A 21,337-nucleotide genomic window follows, 5' to 3' on the forward strand; every position below is an offset into this window, starting at 1 on the left:
ATATGCAGATGTATTTCTGTGTACTCCCTAGCACTGTGTACAGCCTCAGCGTCCTACTTAACACCAGTCCGGTTGTTTTTAAAGTCTAAAATTTGAATAACCATTTTCTAATCGATTTAATTCTGGTAAGCAAAAATGAACATTATTTTTGGACTGCACAATTTTTCCCTGGAACAAATGTCCTTGTTCTGATTTATTTTCCTGAATTTCTGAGGAGAACGTGGACTTTCCTGAAGGAGAACCATGGAGAAAGCATGGAAAATAGTACATTTGTTCAAAATGCACTACAAAATGCGGTGGAGGGCAGGGGACTAAAACAGGATGGGGAACTGGCAACACTCTGTTTAGTAGGTAGCAATAAAGATGAATTATTCTCATTTTCCAGAAGACTGAATCTTAGCATGATAATGTCTATTTTATTTTCCTGGAGAGACAAAAAAGGGGAATGCAAATATATCCAAGCAAACTCCAAATACTACCTTTGCAAACCCCCCTTCACCCCCCCCAAGAAATAGCAGGCTATTTGTGAGCAAAAATATGTTTTATTAAATTTTTGGTAGTAGCTAGCTATTGCATGGGAACTGAAGAGCAAACTTTTATTTCACATTTCTGTGAATCAGTTCGAACATTCAGATATGTTGCTTTTACTTTTAGTACGACTGTCATCTCGCTTGGAAACTGCAGCAGCAAAGCCTAGAAAGCTTACTGCTCCCTCAGTATAGTTCAACATACAGCAAAGACAAATTTGCCCAAACAGTTTGCAATTTTATTATTTAATTGACTCCTACTTAGTATTTATTTCTATACATTGAGAAGCATTTGCTAGGGGAAAAGGGAAAAAGCTCGCAGAGCTCTGACCTCATAAGTGACAAAGATTTTAGATTTCCTTTGTACAAATACAGAACTTCAAATAGTACAGAAGGCAGCAAACCTGCAGGGAGTGTTGGATTTCTTCATACAGGCTGCTCGGACAACTGGGTAACTTCAGCCTCAAAGCAATGAAGCCTTGACTATCTAATGAGAGACTATGAGGGAGGAAGAGAGGTGGGTGAGATGCCCGAGCTGGAATGCCCACGGGGGTGACCTGGTGTCTCCCTAGTAGCGCAGCATCTGCCTTGCACACACAGAATAGGCTTTTAGTCACCAGACTTTTAAAAAAAATTGTAATAAAACCCTGAAATTTATGTAGATTCAAAGAATTCCTAGTGAAATAGGTAGGAATTTTCCTGCTGAGTCACTTGGAATAGGATTTTTCTCCACAAATAGGTTTACTGAATGAGTTTGAGTGCAGCAATTCCACACCCTGAAATGATTACCAATTTCCAGTATCCAAAGGTGGCTTCATGATGACTTCCAAAGCCCTGTTAACTTAGAGCAGGAATTCTGCTCTTCACCTGAGAGGCATCCGTACACATTTGCTTGCTGGTAACAGGCAGAAAAAAAAGTCAGTACCAGCTTGCAGCAGGAGCCCCTCCCAGCATACCTGGACCCAGTTTTATCCAGCCAAACCACTTTTTAAGTACGCTCGTGGGGCACAGACTGTGGGAAGCATGATCGTGCCTTTCTTTATTTGCTGGGCGTTTAGACTGGGCAATGTCAGCAGTTAATCAGTCTGTTGGTGCATGTGACAGCTGTGGTTTTATATTTGAGATTAAGAAAGTTACAGTATATTTGTATTTTTCTGAAGTAATGCTACTATTCACTGTAAAGGAAGTCTGTAAGATGGATATCAAAAATAACATTAATGAGCTACTAAAGCTAAAATTACAGGAACTTATGAAATTGGTTAAACATAAAAACCATTAAACTGTTTATTGAAGCTTCACAGATATACTGCAGCTAATGAGCATTTCTGCTATTTAAATAAGCCCAAATTGAACACACATTACATGGATACATAATTAGTCATGGCAGTCAAACACACACACAGACTCACTTTTAAAGCTTTATTTGAGGAATCTTTTCCATTTGATTTGTTTTGTTAATTAAAATATTTTTTCTGTATTCACTTATATTTTAATATTGTTTTTGCAAGTGCTATAATTTGCTGCTGCTTTTCCATTTGTGTTTGTTTGCTCTGTGAATATAGCAAATTTGGAATATATATTCAGAACTGTCCTTTTGTTTGGTGTTATTTGTGTTAGCATCACTTGATAGCATTAGAATAATTCAATTGTATGTTGTCTTTCATCCAGAAGGATCTTTTCAAATTATATATAATATCTCACCAGGATATGGAGGAGAAGGCAGTACAGCCACAGGATTGTACTTTGAATTTTTAAGAGAAAAGCTATGTTAGTTTTAAACTTTCAGGAGTATGAGGCTGCAGGGATTTAAAAGATAGTCTTTTCTTTACACCATACCAAACCATGCACCAACAAAAACATTAGGTATCTAGTTTTCTTATTGTTCAGTGTCAAACAGCAATTCAGAGAACCGATAGTTGGGATCACCTCCTTTCAAGCTCAGATTTGGCTCTTAAACTCTCTCTCAGCCCCTGTGGGTGCAGAGAAGGGACTTCCTTTTGTGAAGACCAAAGTTCTCCCCTTCTTTCTGCAGGTGGTCTAGCAGGCGGTATCTTCAGCCTCACAGTTGCCCTGGGTACCAGATCCAAATTGTGAGGACGGTAGGAACTCTTATATAAGATGCTTTTAAATCATGCCCTTATTTTTACTTAACCTAAATCTTGGAGATTATAAAAAAGACCAAAGGAAATAGCTGCCAGATACCGTGTCAACCTTATCACCAGGGAAATGTTCTTTCCCAATTTTAAAAATACTGATCAAGCAGACAAATCCCCCAGCCCTGGGGAGATGTTTCAGGTGAAGGTATGTTGGGCATTCTTTGCACTCAAAAAGCTGTTGGTATAATTATGTCCAGACAGCTATTTTAGCACAAAGCAATCTAAAGATAGATTTGAGAAATGTAATAGATCCAGGATAACAGAGGTAATACTCTATTTTTCCACAAGATGAAAAAAGTAGTCAGAACTTCCAGTATTACATCATTTCTTCTGAAAAACTAACATCTCCAATAGCATGTTGCCCTTTAACACCTTTACTGTGGTTCAGTCGTGTCTCAGAGAAACAAAAGTCATCTATTAAATCCCCAATACCAAATCCCGCAGCACCAAGTTTTCCTCTGGGTTTTTTCCAAACATGTCTTTACAAGCCTGTATGTATTTAGCTTGCGAGAGCAGTCTAGACCACATGCTGAGATGGTACCACTGCATGCAGTAAGTTATCCTATATGTGACAAATATAAGATGATCAAAAGCTTTCTTGAAGTACAGACAGTCTGAGACATAAAGAGAAAGTTAATGTATTGATTTATAAATATTACTGAAACATTCTGAATAAAACTGCTATCAGTCATTATCAGCACTTTCCTTTTTTAAAAAAGAAACAAAAAAAAACAAAAACAAAAAAACACCCTAAACCCAAACAAACAAACCTCATTTTCCAGACTGAAAAATGTCTCAGTCTGAAGGTTGTGTTTGGTGTGATCTTACAGTAATTTAAATATTTTTAAAGGAAAACATTTCATAATTTTTTTGACTCTTTTACTATGCAAATATTATTTTTGCCAAGTTAAACCACAAGTATATGTGGGGTGGGAGTGATTGTGCAAGCAATAGGTCTTGAAGATAGATTAAATACTCTTGATATGAAAAACTGCTACCATGTTTGAGCTTAAAACTGTCCTCTGTGATTTTGGCTTCTGAACCAATTGCAAAAAAAATATACTTCGGATTTGAGTCCTCTGGATATTTGTATATCACGCCAGGGGTGAGGAAGAGAGCGTAAGTGGGATAAGTAGGTGACAATGTTTGTACCTTGCTTTCTATTTTATTATTTTGCTCCGGATTATACACAGCACCCACTTTGAAATACGTTTCTAGTATATGATTTGGAGGTGAAGGGAGATACAGAGCCTGGGAAGAAAATCCGTCACAATGATGTGCAAGAAAGATGTGTTTGAAGCTTCCTGTATACTCAGGTGTGCGCTGGGGCAATACTGTGACTTTGCCCTCAGATTGGAGAAATATTCTTGTCTTAAACTGGCAGGTTTTTCTTTTACATATATGACAGCACAACTACATCAGTTTAATTGACCTTGGCAATCTGCATCTGCTAGTGGTATGTCCCTGAGGGACATTGCAATTTTAAGCTGCCTTTTATTGCAGAATCTTCAGATCCTGTAAACAAAACTATATTAAAAACCTTCATTTTTGGTATAAGTCATGAACATTTGCTAAAAATACTTATTGAAAAAGTGATTCTCTTAATGAAGCTAATTTGAAGTGTCTTTTTGATCATAATAAAATAATTTAAAAATGCGTACTAAAAATCATATTAACATAGAGCAATATTTTTCCTGAGTCTTCAGAGCATTTATGTGTATTTAATGCCATTCGTATAATACCATGCAGTATAAAATTATTTTTTTTTTATTTTCACATCTACATTATTTTTAAGGACAATAATAGTTCGTGTGCAGAATGCTTATGTATGTTGTTTACTAAAATGAAAAAAAATTAAGGTTTCTTAATGCATTCTCTAAAAAAAATCAGAAATTGCAGTGAAAAAGATACAAAAGAAAAATGCTTAGTCTTCATCTAAGCATTTAATTTTGATTGTGTTTTTATAGTTTTATTCTTAACATGCGTAACAAGTTTCAAAGTGAGCCTCACTTTCAGGATGTTCTGATTTTAAATATTGAGTCAGGATGGTTTTGACTTTATTGAAACATATCTTTTTCAGAATTAAATTTAATTAAAACCCAACACTGTTTTCAAGCCAAAGCATTGATAGCCTAACGTTTCCTGGCCGGAAAATATGCCATCTGAAAATTTTCAGTCAGGTTTAATAGTGACCTGTCAAAAAATAGCAGAGTATCATTTCTGTTGTGAGAGTTAATAAATGTGGGAAGTAAATTCTTGAGATCTAAATTAATTTCTAAAAATTGCATCATAAACATTCTTTTTTCATTTTAAACCTCAAAAATCATATGCTGCATATTAAGTTGCACAAGAGAGTATATGGTAGTTTATTCAGCAGAAAAGCATGTTGATATGGTAAATGCACTATAAAGCTATGGGTAGAGGGAAAGGGTGAATATTTATTTTTCCTTTGTTAATATTCCTCATTAATAGGATTTTCAGAAGTGCTGGACTGGGAGATGAATAATGCCAGTGAGAATGACTTTGTGAATCCCAGCTCCTGGGATAAACAATGTGTTCTCAGGCAGTGACCAGAAGAAAATTAGCACCAATTATTTCTTGAGCCTGCAACGAGACAGTCACTTCTTGTGACGCTTGTGTACATTTATCTTGTACGCCAGTCTGGCTTTGCAGGCACACAGGAACTGGTTACTTTTCTGATACTACCAAACTGCTGTTCTATATAACGCATGTTGTTCTTTCCTCTGAGTCCTGTTTGTAATTACATACCTCCACTAGCTCAACAAAAATGTTCATGTATATAAAAGGACTTTTCTACTGTAAATTTATGTTTAAGTAAATGAAAGAACTAGGACTTGGAACTGCTTTCCTAATTTTTATCAGTGTATATTTGACAGATTTTACCAACAATTTTATGTTTCTTCTATTAACATAGTTGTCGTTCACTTTAATTACAGTTAAAGAGGCCATGGCACCCATCAAGTTTAACAGATGGGGTCTTCCCGAAGTAGATCCGGAAACTATGCAAACAAGTGAACCCTGGGTTTTTGCAGGGGGTGACATTGGTGGTCTTGCTAACACTACAGTGGAATCGGTAAATGATGGAAAACAAGCTTCCTGGTACATGCACAGATACATACAGGTGACTTTTTTAAAAGTACTTTTCTCTTTCCCATTTCTATCTGCTTGTAGATACTTTTATTGTGATTATTAAAATAATTTCATTGTGGTTTAGATTAAAAATACAAATTTTGATGAACTGATACCTAGATTATATGGTGATTTGAACGTTATAGATTCGCTCAACTTGGATCACATACTTGAGTGTGGGTAGTTGAACCCAGCTTTCTTATATTACCTTAACACTAGAATCCAAGCAACGTTTTCTTGGCCCCAGCTCTGAATTCTACTCAAGGGTTAGCAAGCCTTCCTGCACAATACACAGTGCAAGTAAAAGTCCTAATTAGTTGGGGAAAAGAAGTGAGCCCATCAGTATTAAAAAGTAAAATCTCTCAATAGTGCATAAAGTAAAAATTAAATACTGCCACTGTAGTTCCTTGGGAAAGACAATTTTAGAATTTCCAGAGTACAAGCATAGTAGGAGTTCATAGAGCACTCAGATTATATACACCGGAACCAAATTTTGCTCTGATGAGGCTGATATCCTGGACACAAGAATGCACAGGGGAAAATAATGCAAAGGATAATTTACCTGGAAAATATGAGTTTAAGGGGTAGAGACCTGAAAAACCTGGTAACTGCTTTTTCATTTTCGGTGCTCTTTGTGTGTGACTGAGCAACTCTGCCCTAATTTTTCTAGTAAAAGAACGAGGACAAAGTCTAGAGGAACCCGCAGAGACAGGAGACACAGCCTGTGTGTGGAGAACCAGCTGACAAAGAGTGTGTTCATAGTGCAAGGAACTTTTCAGAAACATGATACATGATTCACTCTTCCACAAAAAGAGATTTGAACAACTGAAGTTGGGACTGTAACAACTCGATGTCTTTCTCCCCCATCCATCTGCTCAAAGCCTCTCTGATTGCATGTTTGTGCAATTTCATGCTGTTGGGGTCTGATTTCACTTCCTAAAAATACTTCAACTGAAAGCTTGTTGTTAGTATCTGTGCATATTTTTTCTCACTTGTTCTAAAGCACTGTTTGTGTCCTGCCTTCTTAGACCCTAAGAAAATGCTGAGTGTGAAACATCTTTAATCCCTGACCTTTTTGCTTAATTTCTCAGTGCACAGTGACTTGGGTGACTGTGATAGGGTATCTCCTCCTTTTTGTCTCCTTGCTCTTTAACCTCTAGAAATACATGCATCACTTAAAAACCCTCCTTTATCATGTTGCTTCCTCCTCAAAGCTTGCTTTTTTTTCTCCCCACTCTGGAATGCATTGAATACTTTGAAAAAATCTGAATAGTCATGGCTTGAGAATTAGAATTTTAAATTAAGCAGGCTTGTGATATTAGAGCATTTTCGTTACCCTTTGCAGGTTTCAAGGCAGCTTATTCGACCTTACAGTCTCACCAGGAAGCTAATGGGAAAGCCTTACAGCAATCTTCACAGGAAAGTTTCCAAATGTCAAGTGTCACCTTTCCAGCTGTTAGATGAATGGGTTGCCCAGGGGCATTTATTTGGATGTGCAGCCCTTGTAAAATCTGGTTGCTGTGGTGCAGAGTGCTGTAATTTGGCAATTTACTTCACCAGTGTTTGGACCTGGTAGAAATTTTAGTGACTGGAGGAGAGTTTGTTTTTTAAAAAAGTTATTTAGAAAGGATTGTGTTACCCTGATGTTTATAGGGGTAGGTGTGTGCATGTGTGCATGCCTTTCTGCGCATGTATGTGCGTGAGCTCAATTCACAGCCTTGTATTCTGGAAACTTCCAGTATCAAATGAAAAAAATACCCTTATACACTACCTTATTTTCTCTCTACTGTGAGATTCTAAGGCAAGAAACATTCCTGTGATCTGAATGTCTGAATCTGAGTCCACATTAAATTTTAAATAAATACATTGATACCATCTATCCGTTTGCATTTTAGTTACAGAAATAGGTAGCCATTTCCAAAATTGCCAACTATCTCAGCACCAGGATCTATAAATAATGCAGTCAGCCTTTAGAAAACTAAAACTATTCCATAGGATTTCTCGACCAACCCAAGACCATGTCAAAGACTGAAACTCAAAACACCATCCTGACTTCTTGCACTGTTTGAACTGCTTGTATCCCAACCTACTCCAGGCAAAAGGCTAAGCAAACAGATGGGCCTGATATTTGCCCTGAAACTCCAATCATTGCAAGCTCTGGCACATGGTCAAGTGAAGCATGAGATCCAGACTTAAGGACTCTCCAGCAGAAATACCTTATGTTCGAAACTGGGAGTTATTTACAGAAGCTTCTTGGCTGCTCTTACGCTGGAAACGTTCCATCATTAGTTGCCTAAATATCTCCTGCTTCTTAACATATTCCTCCCACTATATGAAGCATAGGTTCATCTCAGAAATTATTGCCTGCAGCGGTGTCAGGTTAGTTTCTATAAACATGACCAGTCAAAGCCTAACTAGAGATAGTTGTAGTAGAACCTGTTAGAAAATATAGTCAGTCTTCCTAGAACCACTCTTAGAGTTATTAGAAATCCAAACAGAATCAGCCTAATTCATGCAACTATCTACTATTCACAACATTTTTCAGGATTCAACCTTTTTTGTTATTCTATGAATGAAGTAAAAATTTCTGTAAAATAATCTCAATTTAGTTTAGGGATTGCAATGGCCCTCACTTTTGTCCAACAGTGGCTTTGTGATCTTGTGCAGAAGCAATATAGGCTGCTGTTCTCTTCTGTGCCTCAGTTACCGTGAATTTCTTTTTCATCAGTGTATGGGATTTAATAATATAATAGCTATATTTGGGGTAATTCACAATTATCCAGGACTAGCTTCTAATTTTCTATGCCTGCCTTGAGAGCAAAGACAGCTCTTGCATCGTGATTCTTCCAGTATTTTCTTCCTGGGCCATTGCGCTGGCCTTGACGCTTCACTCCTGGTCTATTCATACCCTTACCTGTGAAGCGTTTTCCCATATGTGGCAGTCAAGCTGCCATCTTCTTCTCACTAAAATATTTCTTAAAAGCTGACTTTTCCTCTCTGATTCACAATAAGCTTTCTTTTATTTAAATCTATCTTTTCTTTACTGTAATCTCCCCAGTGTGGACAGTTTCTTTTATATTTTTCCTAGACTGAAATGTACATGATACATTTAAAGAATAGAGGGCTGGATCCCAACTGATATAAATTGCACTTCGCTAAGATACTATTCAATATGAATTTTGAGCACATCATTGTGTTATTTTGAACCCGTATTGTATATTTGCTATTTCTTTCTTTATCTATTTCTTTATCTATTCTTATCTGCTCGGTGGCGCAGTTGACACTCTGGAGGGAAGGGATGCCATCCAGAGGGACCTAGACAGGCTGGAGAGGTGGGCTCGTGCAAATTGCATGAAGTTCAACCAAGCCAAGTGCAGGGTCCTGCACCTGGGACGTGGCAACCCCAGGCACAAATACAAGTTGGGTGGAGAATGGCTGGAGAGCAGCCCCGAGGAGAAGGACTTGGGAATGCTTATGGATGAGAAGCTCAACATGAGCAGGCAGTGTGCACTGGCAGCCCAGAGAGCCAACCGTGTCCTGGGCTGCATCAGGAGAAGTGTGGCCAGCAGGTCTCGCGAGGTGATTCTGCCCTTCTACTCTGCGCTCGTGAGACCCCTCCTGGAGTACTGTGTCCAGCTTTGGAGTCCTCAACACAGGAAGGACATGGACCTGTTGGAACGGGTCCAGCGGAGGGCCACGAGGATGATCAGAGGGATGGAGCACCTCTCCTATGAAGACAGGCTGAGAGAGCTGGGGTTGTTCAGCCTGGAGAAGAGAAGGCTCCGGGGAGACCTTATAACAGCCTATCAATACCTGAAGGGAGCCTACAGAAGAGCTGAAGAGGGACTCTTTGTCAGGAAAAGTGGTGACAGGACAAGGGGCAATGGTTTTAAATTGGAAGAGAAGAGATTTAGATTAGATATAAGGAAGAAATTCTTTACTGTGAGGGTGGTGAGGCACTGGAACAGGTTGCCCAGGGAAGTTGTGGATGCCCCATCCCTGGAAGTGTTCAAGGCCAGGCTGGATGGGGCTTTGAGCAACCTGCTCTAGTGAGAGGTGTCCCTGCCCATGGCAGGGGGGTTGGAACTAGATGATCTTTAAGGTCCTTTCCAACTCTAGCAATTCTATGATTCTATGATTCTATGCTGTCAAAAAATATATGGGCTTTGTATCTGAAGAGTACAGTTGTTGATTCTTTTATGAAGGTTGACCATTCTCATATATTCTTCAAGCATGCATGAGTGTACATTATTTCATAATCAATAGCGGAGATGGGTGGTTCCCAGGAAGCTTGTCTTTGAAGCCATTAGTTACGTCGTCTGCTTCTTTTCAGGATAACCAAAGGAAAAATTGAATGTCCCTTTCTTTAGAAAGAACAACATATGAAACACTAGCATGGAGACGAGTAACAAATCACCATTTGCAAAAAGGTTGACTAAATGCAAGTGCAGGAAACGTGGTATTTTAGTTATTTACAACTGAGTAAAGAATATGTTCCAATCTGTTCCAGAAACAGAAAGCCAGAAAGGAGCTCGGAAAATCTCTGTCCAACTGGACAGAGCCCTGAGCAACCTGCTCTAGTTGACCCTGCTTTGAGCAAGGTTGTTGGACTAGGTAGTCCCCAGGCATCCCTTCTACAACCATTCTGAGGCTGTATGAATTAACATAAACATATTTAACAAAGTTTAATAATGGATAATCAGAGAGAGGATAGAAGAAGCACATGCAAAGGAGAAGCAATATGTTTTAAGATCGGACATAAAAATAGTGAAAGCAGGATTGAGATGAAAGTATTCAGGAAAACTCTTCCAGGCAGTAGGATTTGTAAAGGCTCTCTGTGAAAAATAACAGTAATGCAACTACTCACTTTCACAGTCTATATTTGTTAAAGGCCCGAAAATGGAGTTAGACCGTATCACTGTGGTTAAGAATTTTCTCCATCTAAAGCAAATGAATGTCACAAATTGTATCAGGTCTAAAGCTGAGTTCCTGTCTCTCAGCCCTGCACTACAGACAGTGCTGCTTTTGCCTCTGGGCATATCCTGGTTAGAGTAAGGTAGGGCCACTGCAAGCAACAGGCTGGGGATTTTTTACCACCCTGTTCCAGTATCCAAAAAATTGCCATGACTGGAACAATAAGTACCTGCAATATTGTTAGCTCAGCTGGATGGCATCAAATTAGAGGACTTTGTCCTCTATTTTTAAAAATCAAGGGAAGAGTTATTATAAATAAACCCTTGCCTGCAGGCTTTCTTTTCCTATTTGTTTGTGCAATGTCAGGGAAATCCTTCATTATAAAGATGATTTTGCTTTCAGGAAGCTATAAAACATTTTAGTTTGCCAAAAGTTTTGCTTTGTAGAAAACAACACATCAGGGCTTAGTAAATTTATTTCTTTTATAAGCATTGTGCTGAAAGGAACAACCAGCAAAAAATAAATAGAGCAAAAAGGGAAGTGATAGGAAGGAGGGAGATAAATCTGTGCGGATGTATAGCCACTGGCTACTGAACCTTCAGCTGCATCCTGCCCCTGTGTGTTTTTAAAACTTGGTTTATTCCATTGAGACCTTTTTGTCTCCTCCCCCTGCCACCTCCCCCTGGGTCACTTCATCATTAACAAACCATTAGGCACTTCTTTCAGGGCTTGAGTGTGTCTGGGTGGAATTGTTTGTGGTTTTGCTTTTTGAGAGGGGAGATTGGCAGGAAGGATAGACCTGTTTGCATATGGTTTGGAAAGTTGCTTATGACCAGTTTGCTTGATGGCATGCAGGAGGCAAGACCTATTTTTGCATGGATGTATTCAAACACCTGGTTCAAAAGTCTTTCACTGCTCTAGTGGATTTTATTTTTTTGTCTTCTATAGGATTTATTTTCTGTTTTATCACAGAAAGCTCGTTTTGGGTCTCTAGTTAAGAATCACTTTAAGCAACGCTCATTTTAGGTGAGAGCAACTCACCTAGATATTGAATTGTCCTGTTTGGGAAAAGAAGCAGTACAATGTAACTTAAGGTGCATATTAAGCACTTAATCTGTTTGTCTATCTGTCTATAGCAATAAATATTTACAGTTAAACAAGCAATGAATAGTTCTTGAGTGATCCACAGACTGAAATATATTCTCAGAGAACATTTGAACAATTCTGGATAGCAAATGACTTAACAAATAAGTGCTTTAAAAGTTGAAAATTAGATTTATTACTCACAGGTGCGCATAGAGTGAAATTGGCCAAAAACCTTTCCATAAGTTTTTTTGGCTATCATTCTTACAGAATCAATATCAAAGAGTTCAGTGTAAGAGTTCAGTATATCAGTGTTGGTTTCAGCAGATTTCCCCACTTCCAAATATGTAGGAGATAAAAAGTGCTAACATTTAAAAAATGCTTTAATTTCAGTTGTGTGATCTAGGAATTTCTGTTTTGGCATTGCAAACAACATTTTGAGTTGAAATTTTAGTTAAGAAAGACCTAAAAAAAGTTAAAAGGATTAAATCAAACTCAAAATAATCAAAAGACAATGCTTCTTTTTTATTCTTTTCTTTTTCTTTGATTTGTCAGTTAACAAAAAGCTTTTGAGATGTAGATGCTGGGCTGTTTGGTCTTCTAAGAACTCGGATTCTTCTGGTGTAGGAAACCAGCCCTGTGGAGTATGACATGCAGGAAGCAGTGAGCACTCAGGAGGGAGGAAAAGGGGGGGTGTCTGTCTTTTTATAAAGTGTGGCTGCAGTAGCTGCTAGCTGGAGAGGTTGTGATGCTGAAGGAAGTTTGCTCCCACATGTTAGGGATCTTTGAAACTCAGCTTTTCTCAAAATGTCCACCATTAAGGATGCATTCAGGTTCGCATCATTTAGGCTAGGTCAATTCCACTAGTTTCAGTGCTTTAAAACCATCAGAAAATTTGGGCCCAAAACATACCCTCTGTGTCCAAGAAATCGAAGATCTGGTGTCAGAATCTGAGACATGAATCCAGGCAGTCCCAAAACAGACATGAACTCTCAGGTTTTGAATCAGCCGAGGAAACAAAAGGTGCTAAACCAAACAAAAACCTCCTCATCCCATCCATGCTTATTAGTTTTCACAGGTAAAAGTGGGGTAAATGAGTTCCTTAAAAAAAAACCCAAAACAACAACAACCTAAAAGGCAGCAATTTGGCAGTAGCTGAGGTTTTTACTCTGCTAACAGAAAATCTTCCCCACACCTCCAGTAGTGGTTCTTTTTGTCCTGCTGAAGAATTCTTCGTTTTATGGACAGAAGAAACTGCTGTGATCTTATGCTGGGGCTTATTAGGAACACAGACTGTGTAGGGCTTCTCTCTGCTAGAAATTCCTGCTTTATTTCTTTGTGATTTTGAGTCAACCATCTGAGTGAGCAAAGATTTTAATTCTACCTACCACAGCCTGATTAGGATGCAGTTCATATCCATACATGGGAAAAGATTCTCTCTCTACAATTTTTACAGTATTGGATGCAAGATTTCCATTGAAAGCTTTTCACTGACTCTCCAGAGAAAAGGCTGTCTTTAAAATGAAAACAAAAGTGACTGTGGTGTCAAAGCCATAATGTGAATGTTCTTCTTTGATCCCAAATCAGAGTCTAATTTTTGTCACCCTTAAAGTGTTCATATTAATACAGTTAAATATTAAAACAATAGTTTTGCATATATTGATATGTATCCCATTGCATAGGCTAGATAAAATCTTTTAAAAGGGGGAAATAAGGTGTGGGGCTTCAAAATATATTGAGTTAGGGCTGAGTGATCCTGCACAAGGATTCACGCCCTCATTTTTCACAAGTCTCTACACTTTTTATAGATTGGCACTTGGGAAGAAAACTAGCAAGGGTCTGCCTGTGCATACCCCGTTGTTTGGTTTTTTCAATCTCACTGCTGGTGGCTGCTGTAGGGAACAGAACTGACTGTTCAAAATGGCTGAACAAATCTTTGAACTGAACCAGGCTTAGTAGTACTGGGATGTGAAATAACTCTTTCATTATTATCATTCTTCAGTTATTTCCAGCATGGCATAATATTCTGGCATGAATGCTATTTGGACAGAAGATGTTATGTATGCAAGTGTTTGCATGTTTTGGTGATTTGCAAGTCTGAAAACATAGTAGAATACTTACTTTATATTGTTATATATGAATTATTCCCTTATCAGGGTTAATAATAAATTATATAAAAAGGAATCAGCAAAAATATCTGTGATTTTTGTTTGTTTTTTTGCAGTCCTTACACGGTGTAGCAGTTCCTACTGTTCCAGAACTACCACTCTTCTATACTCCTATCGATTTAGTAAATATCAGTGTAGAAATGGCTGGACTCAAGTTTCCAAATCCTTTTGGCCTTGCCAGTGCAACCCCTACTACTAGCTCTTCAATGATTCGAAGAGCTTTTGAAACTGGATGGGGCTTTGCTGTCACTAAAACGTTCTCCCTGGATAAGGTAAGGAAATATTTTAAGGTATATTTAGCATGTAAACATTTCTTTGTATATTTGAAAAATCTGAATCTTTTGGGAATAACACTATTAAATCTAGCTAGCATAAAGATAGCAGGGAAGGGTGTGGTACATTGTGTAGGTCAACTAGTCTGGGAGGTTCCGACAGTGCAACATAAAGGTGACACAATTTCTGCCTTTGTTTGTTGTAACATTCTTCCCTTTTATTCCCCAGCCTTTTAATATTAGCCAACTAGTAAGGGTAATAATTTTTTTTTCTTTGTTTTAAATATTGCACTGAAAATGTTTTCTGAGGGATCAGAATGCAAAGGGAATGAGTAACAGCTTTGTCGAGCAACTCATGAAAGGCAGCTTCTGTGCCAAGGACTGCCAAGATAAGCCATTGAAATGGAGTTGCAGTTGAAACGTGATAATGTCGGTGTAAGCCTGAGGCTGGGTGGGTAGTGGAAGAGAAAGATGGAGGCAACATGAAACAAGCCTATGAAGGGAAGAGTAGTTGTGCTGAAGGTTTGTAGTACAGTGACATAAACCTTCAGTAACATGTAGTGGAAGAAGAAGGGCTAGAATTAAGTCTTGAAGGCTGTGGCTTAATGTGGCACCTAAAATAATGCATTTTGTGTAGATTTAAAGTGTGTAATTGCTTGTTTGACCTGAGAATGATATTAGGATGAGTTTCCCCTTACATTCAAAATGGCAACATGAGACAAAGTAAGAATTTTAGATAATGAAAGAAAACAACACTTTTGACAAATGTATTGCAGAGAAAAGAAACAGGATTTGGGCAGGGATGTAGATATAGTTTGACTTGTGGAGAGAGGAAGAGGATCAAAGGTAAATTCTTGAGTATAGGCCTGAGTTAACAGCATGAGTAATGGTAATGTGTTGTCAACCAGTGACAAACAGTAGCGTGGGCTGACTAGAGCTTTTGAGATGAGTTTGGAAACAAGGAGCTTTTATTCTTGGTTCAGAGATGGGATGTAAAAGTATAGTGATGAATGGAGACCTTAGCAGAAGAGAAAAGGTGAATTTGTAACTCTGCCACCTCTACATGGGTAAGTACCATAAGTGAATTAACTATAGAGGGTGATCCTCTAATATGACGAAGATCTAAGGACAAAGCACTGTATTACTATAGCATACTGTAAAATATGTCGGACTGGCTTTTGCTGTCACTTACACCTGAAGCAGGCCTAAGGAAGTATGTGCTCCTCTGGATTGCAATGAAGATACCAATCTACTTCATAGGGTTTCTTATGAAAACGCTTTTTAGGACATAAATGTCATTCCAGTATGTTTACAAGTGACTTATGTGTATAACATACCGTCAGCTGTAATTATTCAGTGCCTAGGATAAAGGCAACTCGTAGCAAGTACTGAGATTTATTTATTTATCAGTTTTATTGCTGGTATGCTCACAGTCCTGCCAGACTGCATGTTGATTACTGTGTATCTCAAGAGCTAAACAGACGCTGGCTGTGTTCCAGCTTGGGTGGGAGTTCAGAAGGAAAGACGTGCATGTTGTAGGAAGTGATGTTGGTACTCCACTAAGCAACAGACTGAGTCATCAGACTGCGACTGCAGTGTGTTCCACTGGATGCCATGCTCTGGAGGTGTGACTCGGATGGAGAACTTTCAAGTGAGAGGATTGCTAAAAGCAAACACATTAAGTGGCTATAAAACACTTTTTTTTAAAAAAAAAAATTGTTGCATTAAGATGCAAAATATTGCAGATAGTATTTAATGAGAAAAAAAATAAGAAAAGTGCTTTAGATTAATTCTAGTTCAGTGATCATTATTTCTAGCTAAGCTTTCTTCTAAAGTTCAGTAGGAGGCAGTAGTCTTTTTCTGGTGCCTAAACTCTTGGATCGTATATTGCTGTGTCCAGTAGGACTGTGTCCCACCAAGTACTACCTAGTTTTTCTACTATTATATTGTTCCCAGTAGTGCACTTAAAAGTGTTAAGCTTTAGTATTTGTGACATGATTTGAGATTCTTGGCTGCAAGGTGCTGCAGAAATAAAATTGCTTTTATTTATAATAGTAGCATGGTAATTAATGCTACAAAAATAAATATTTCAAATGCGAAGAAAAGCTCAATGAGGTACAGCAGTTCTTGTGTGAACATTGAGTACTACACAAAGACTGCTCTTGTTGACTTAATGCTAGAACAAGGAGTTGGTATAGAGTTCAGAGGTAATATAGGTTGGCATAATGTGCCGACTCTTTTTTTTAGAACTTAGCTTCTGATTATGTAGACATAAACCTTGCACAGTGTTCAGCAGGGAGCAGTATGCTCTCTTGGGCTGCGGTGCCTGTGGAAGTAGAGATTTCAGACTGGGCTGTCCTGAGTGGCTAACTGCATAGCAGGACCAGGAAAAAAGATTTCCTGATCTAAGCCTGAAGTCAGTGGGAGGAGGCAGAGCTGCTCCCCAGACAGTAAAGTTTCCAGAAGGGGAACATCTGGGAGGAGGAGAGCTCGCTAGACGCAGTTCTTGGCAGCTCCTTCACTTCAGCCTTGATTGTATGTGAATACAAGCAGGATTCTGTGCTTATCCCTCTTGTCTCCTCATGTATGTCCTGGTTAAGTTTCACTTGTGGGCTTCCTTCTTATTTCCAGTACTTCAAGGCCAAGTGTAAACTGCCTGTGTAGCAATGGGGAGCTTAGCAGCAGGAGAAATGATCCCTTTTCCAGAGCTGAATTCATCACTGTGTTCAGTCAATGATGGGGAAACCACAGACTCCCCTATTGACCACGGGCATCCTTCAGCAAAAGTGACTGATGCAGACTGAATTTGAGTGACATATAGCTAGTGAAAAGGACGTACAGGACATATGCCTAACGACATATTTCCATGCATTAACTACTGTGTGATGGAATAAGATCAGAGAGGAAAGCAGGATAAATGTTGGAAGGGAGATCCAAGGACAGAGGTAAAAAGGAGTTGGGCTGGAGAGCTGTGATTCTCATAAGACAGAGGATTAATTTCATATTTCTCCTTTTTCCCTCTTTCACTAGCTAGCACAGAAAACTCTTCTAAAATAGTAGGCTATGGATCCCTGCAGCCCATAAGAGGCCATACTTTCTTGTATGGGGGAACTGTTGGATAGCAATGCTGCAATTCCAGTCCCTGGGCCATAATTTACTCCCTCAGTCTTCCCAGCCCTCATCTGTCTTGGCCTCACCTTGAGACCATCACGTGTTGCCACAGAAGGAGTTAGCATAACACTAACTGTTTCGTGCCATGCTCACTCCTTTTTAAAACACCCACATATTATGCTGCATAATTGCCTTCATGACAACCTGTGTAGTGTTTTCTATTTGTAGGGTGAGGATTTCAACTCTAAGTGATTCAGCAAAAGTTTGTTCTTGCATACTACAGTACTATTGTTGAAACGTTAAAAAAGCTTACATGAGAAATAGCTGAAACTCCTTCAGTGTATTTATACCTTTAAGTATACTGCACTCTAAATACTTTAGAAGTTATTGTATATTATAGCATTATGCAAATATTAATTATAGGTTATGTACCTGTATGTGTCTGTAGGTATCTGCGAGGGGGATAGTGACTTGTAGAATTTTATTTACCAAATTAAACATCTTTGCACAGCTGCTTTAGTATCAAGTAGATTTGATTTCTTCCAGAAATGAGAATAACTGCTTTTAAAATGGACTATGACTAGGAAAAACAAGTGGTAGCAGAATAAAAAGTCATGTTCACACACACCTTTTCCTGCATTCATGTCTTCCCTTTTTGACTGCAGGATCAATAGCTCATTGCTCTGTTGGTTCAAATAGTATTTCTGTCTTATTCAGATAACTGTGCCACGACGTATTATTTGTAAATTCTGTTGGCGAGCTATTGATAGGAGATGGGGGAGCTGCATGTCATAGAGTCCACAATAAATGAATACCAGTTATGACCTCTTTTAGAGCTTAGATGTATAGAAAACTACCCACAAAATGAGATACTGCATTAATTAAATAAATGTGAGTGGGAGTTTTTTAGTAGTAGTGTTATACTAAGATGGTTTATTTACTTATAATTTATTGGTGAGTATTGTTTAGTACAAAATTTGCATTAAAACCTATAATCAGAAAGTTTGTATAAACATAGTATCAAAATTAGTCAGAGGCTATATGAAGTGTGCACATCTCTATACCATATCCATTACCACAGTGAGAAGTTTATAGCAGAAATTTTGTTTTATCAACAGAATTCAGGCTTTGTTGTTCTCTCACTGCATTGTACGGGCTGCTTAGAAAGATGAAAAAAAACAACTGGGATAGCAGAAATGTTTGCTTTGATTTTTAGATGCTTCCTTCACTTCTAAAATTTAATTCTGATTAATCAGATATATCTGTCTTTATTCTGTTGTGACATGCATTGATTTGTGATGCTGTCGCTTTCAATAATGTGGAAACAGTTGCCTTTATTATGAGAACCGGCAGAAATCAACATGCAGACTAACTTCATTTTTAATCTTTAATATTTTTTTTCATTATACATGGAGCAAGTTGCATGGATGATTTTAAAAACAGCTACAATTAAAACTAGATTAAATTTGAACTAAACCATAGTGGAGAAAACTTTCTAGTCATAATATATGTTTATACAATTCACTGATCTAGATTTTACAGTATATTTTCAGAACAATTTCTAAATTAAAACCATCGCTGGTAGAGAATTAATTAGTTTACCCAGAATATAGCACATTTCTATGTGCTGTTATTACAATGTACATATTCAGGCTCCAGCTAGTTCTTTCTGTACATTTGCACTGTGTGCACCTCACTTCATAATTGAAGGTGGTAAAAAAATCATGGTACAATGATGCATTGTTTTCCATAACATTAGTATTTCACAGAAGTGAATCTGTATTACAAAATGTATATTTTTGTATGATATTACAGCATAGTAATTTAGATTAAACTAGTTATAATTTATGGTGCCAAGCCAAAAAGCTATTTAAGATGCATTAAAATGCAGAACCATGACATTTGAAATTCTGATGTTCTTAATATGACAAAGGTTATTCTATGGAGTTTTGCTATAATATGAAATATTAATATTTCACAATACAGTTTTGATGAAGTACAATTTGCCTAGCTTGCATATGATAAAGAAATTAAATGCTTACCAAGGGAGTTCAGTGAGAATTAGAGCCCTGCCTGAACATCTGCTTGAAATGTTATTATCCTGTCCTACTGACAGCATCGCTCCCTCATTGTTTTTCGAGATTGACAGCTGAATATTGTACTGATTTCTGCAGCAAATATGTTTAGGTGAACTTTGTTTCGTTTTTTAGGAATTTAGAACATGCTTTTGATTTCCATCCCATAATTTTTTTTTTATACTCTTGACATTTGTAGATGCCAGATTGAGGTCTAGTATGCTGTAGCAAAGATAGACCATTGACTTGCAACGAAATGCCAGTTGATATCTCAGTAAACAGAAATATTACTATTCTTTATTGTGTGGTCTGTATGAAATCTGTATGGGCTTTCTTTGGGGAGACAAATGATCAGATTGTTAATGTCAAATATAAAAAGGACTGTTTGCCTTTCTACTAAATAACATCAGAAGACTTTTATTAACTACATTTTTTGTACAGAAAAATGGGCATTTTACAGGATTCCTTAGCATACAAAGCTCTGTGAGTTGAATTATTTTTTGTTTTTACAAATGTTAAAATGATTATTATTGGTCTTACTATTCTTATAAGTTCTTGGCCTACCTTATTTCGTTTCATATTTCTGAAAGAATTTTAATAAGAAGTACAAGCTTTATTTTTTTCCAATTTTTACGTTTTTAAATCACCATATAAAATTAGCAAAGTTTAACAGAGACGGTAAAAGACTATTCTAGGGAAATGCAATAGAATGTTGTTATTTTTTAAAATGCTGTGGCTACAACATTGTCTTTTACTTGAATAATTTCATACAGAAAATGTGTTATTTGCCTACAGAAAAGGAACAAATCAATCATTCTGTGAATCTGAGTAAGTGGCAGGAAAACAGATCTTCCTCCTTTTTCCTGAAGAAAAGGTATTTCTCTGATATGTTCAACTTACGGGCCACATCTCATCTCTACTTAGTTTTACCCTACCCCTGACCCTGATAAAGAAGCCTGGAGGCTGTCCTTAAATGCTAATACTTTAATAGCTTCAAAATTGCTGTCTGAGGAACTGGAGAGCACCATGTTTGACCATTCTCTCTCCTCAATCCGTACACCTGGGGCTGTAGGGGCTTGGCACATCTTCACCCCAGAGCAATCCCAGTCTGGAGAGATGCAGTGCAGCTTGAACAAAACGGTGAAAGCAGAGAGGCCAAAGAATCCAGGATTGACAGCTATAACCAAGTCATTGATAAGCCAAGTCCCTTCCTACCACAGCTGAAGTCTGCACCAAGTAGATGTACACCTTAAATTCTTGCAGGCTTGCTTCTTGACACCAATGAATTTGCAAGTGAGGTGGTTTGGACCATTGTAATAACCTGTTTTTACCATTAGTAAGTCTGGTTATTTTGGCCGATTAGTACATTGAATACTGAAGATAAGGAAGTGTGTTTTTAAAGCAAGAGTTTAACAACTATCTGTAAAAAGTCTCTCTCTCTCTTTGTGACTGTAATTATTACTTTAAAAATGAAAACTTTTTATGGTTTCGTGATAAAAATTAAAACCTTTGGGCAAATGTTTAGTCCCACTCTTCCTGTAGCATTAAATATTGTGGAAATGCTGCATTTCTTATGGAATGAGAGCCACAGCACAGAGTCTGTTATAGAGAAGTCTGTTATCTTGAGGCGTGGAGCACAATGTGACAACTCATCAGTGGAAGGCAAAGAGGGATCTGTCATGCAGGGGTGTGAGCATGGAGTCAGTAAACCTCATCCATGCTAAAGGGCAGATTTTTACAATCAGAGGATCAGTAAATAGGTTTCCATATTTTCTCTTCTCCTTCCATTCACCCTCACGTACAGGAGTAAGCTTGGCTGTAACTTATATGTCTTATGCTTCTTAAGCTAATTTCTTAGGTTCCGTAGAGTCTTTAAGCCAG

At 37.9% G+C, this 21,337-nt stretch overlaps 1 protein-coding gene across 1 annotated transcript in view; it reads left to right on the plus strand.

The window, feature by feature from the left end:
• Window positions 1-21,337, plus strand: part of DPYD (dihydropyrimidine dehydrogenase) — a 366,613-nt gene that overhangs the window by 175,403 nt on the left and 169,873 nt on the right. Inside the window, 2 exon segments of the mRNA XM_074151782.1 lie at window positions 5,641-5,825; window positions 14,055-14,270. Coding sequence (XP_074007883.1) covers window positions 5,641-5,825; window positions 14,055-14,270 — 401 coding nt within the window.

This window comes from Numenius arquata, chromosome 8, assembly GCF_964106895.1.
Source record: "Numenius arquata chromosome 8, bNumArq3.hap1.1, whole genome shotgun sequence".
NCBI lineage: Eukaryota > Metazoa > Chordata > Aves > Charadriiformes > Scolopacidae > Numenius > Numenius arquata.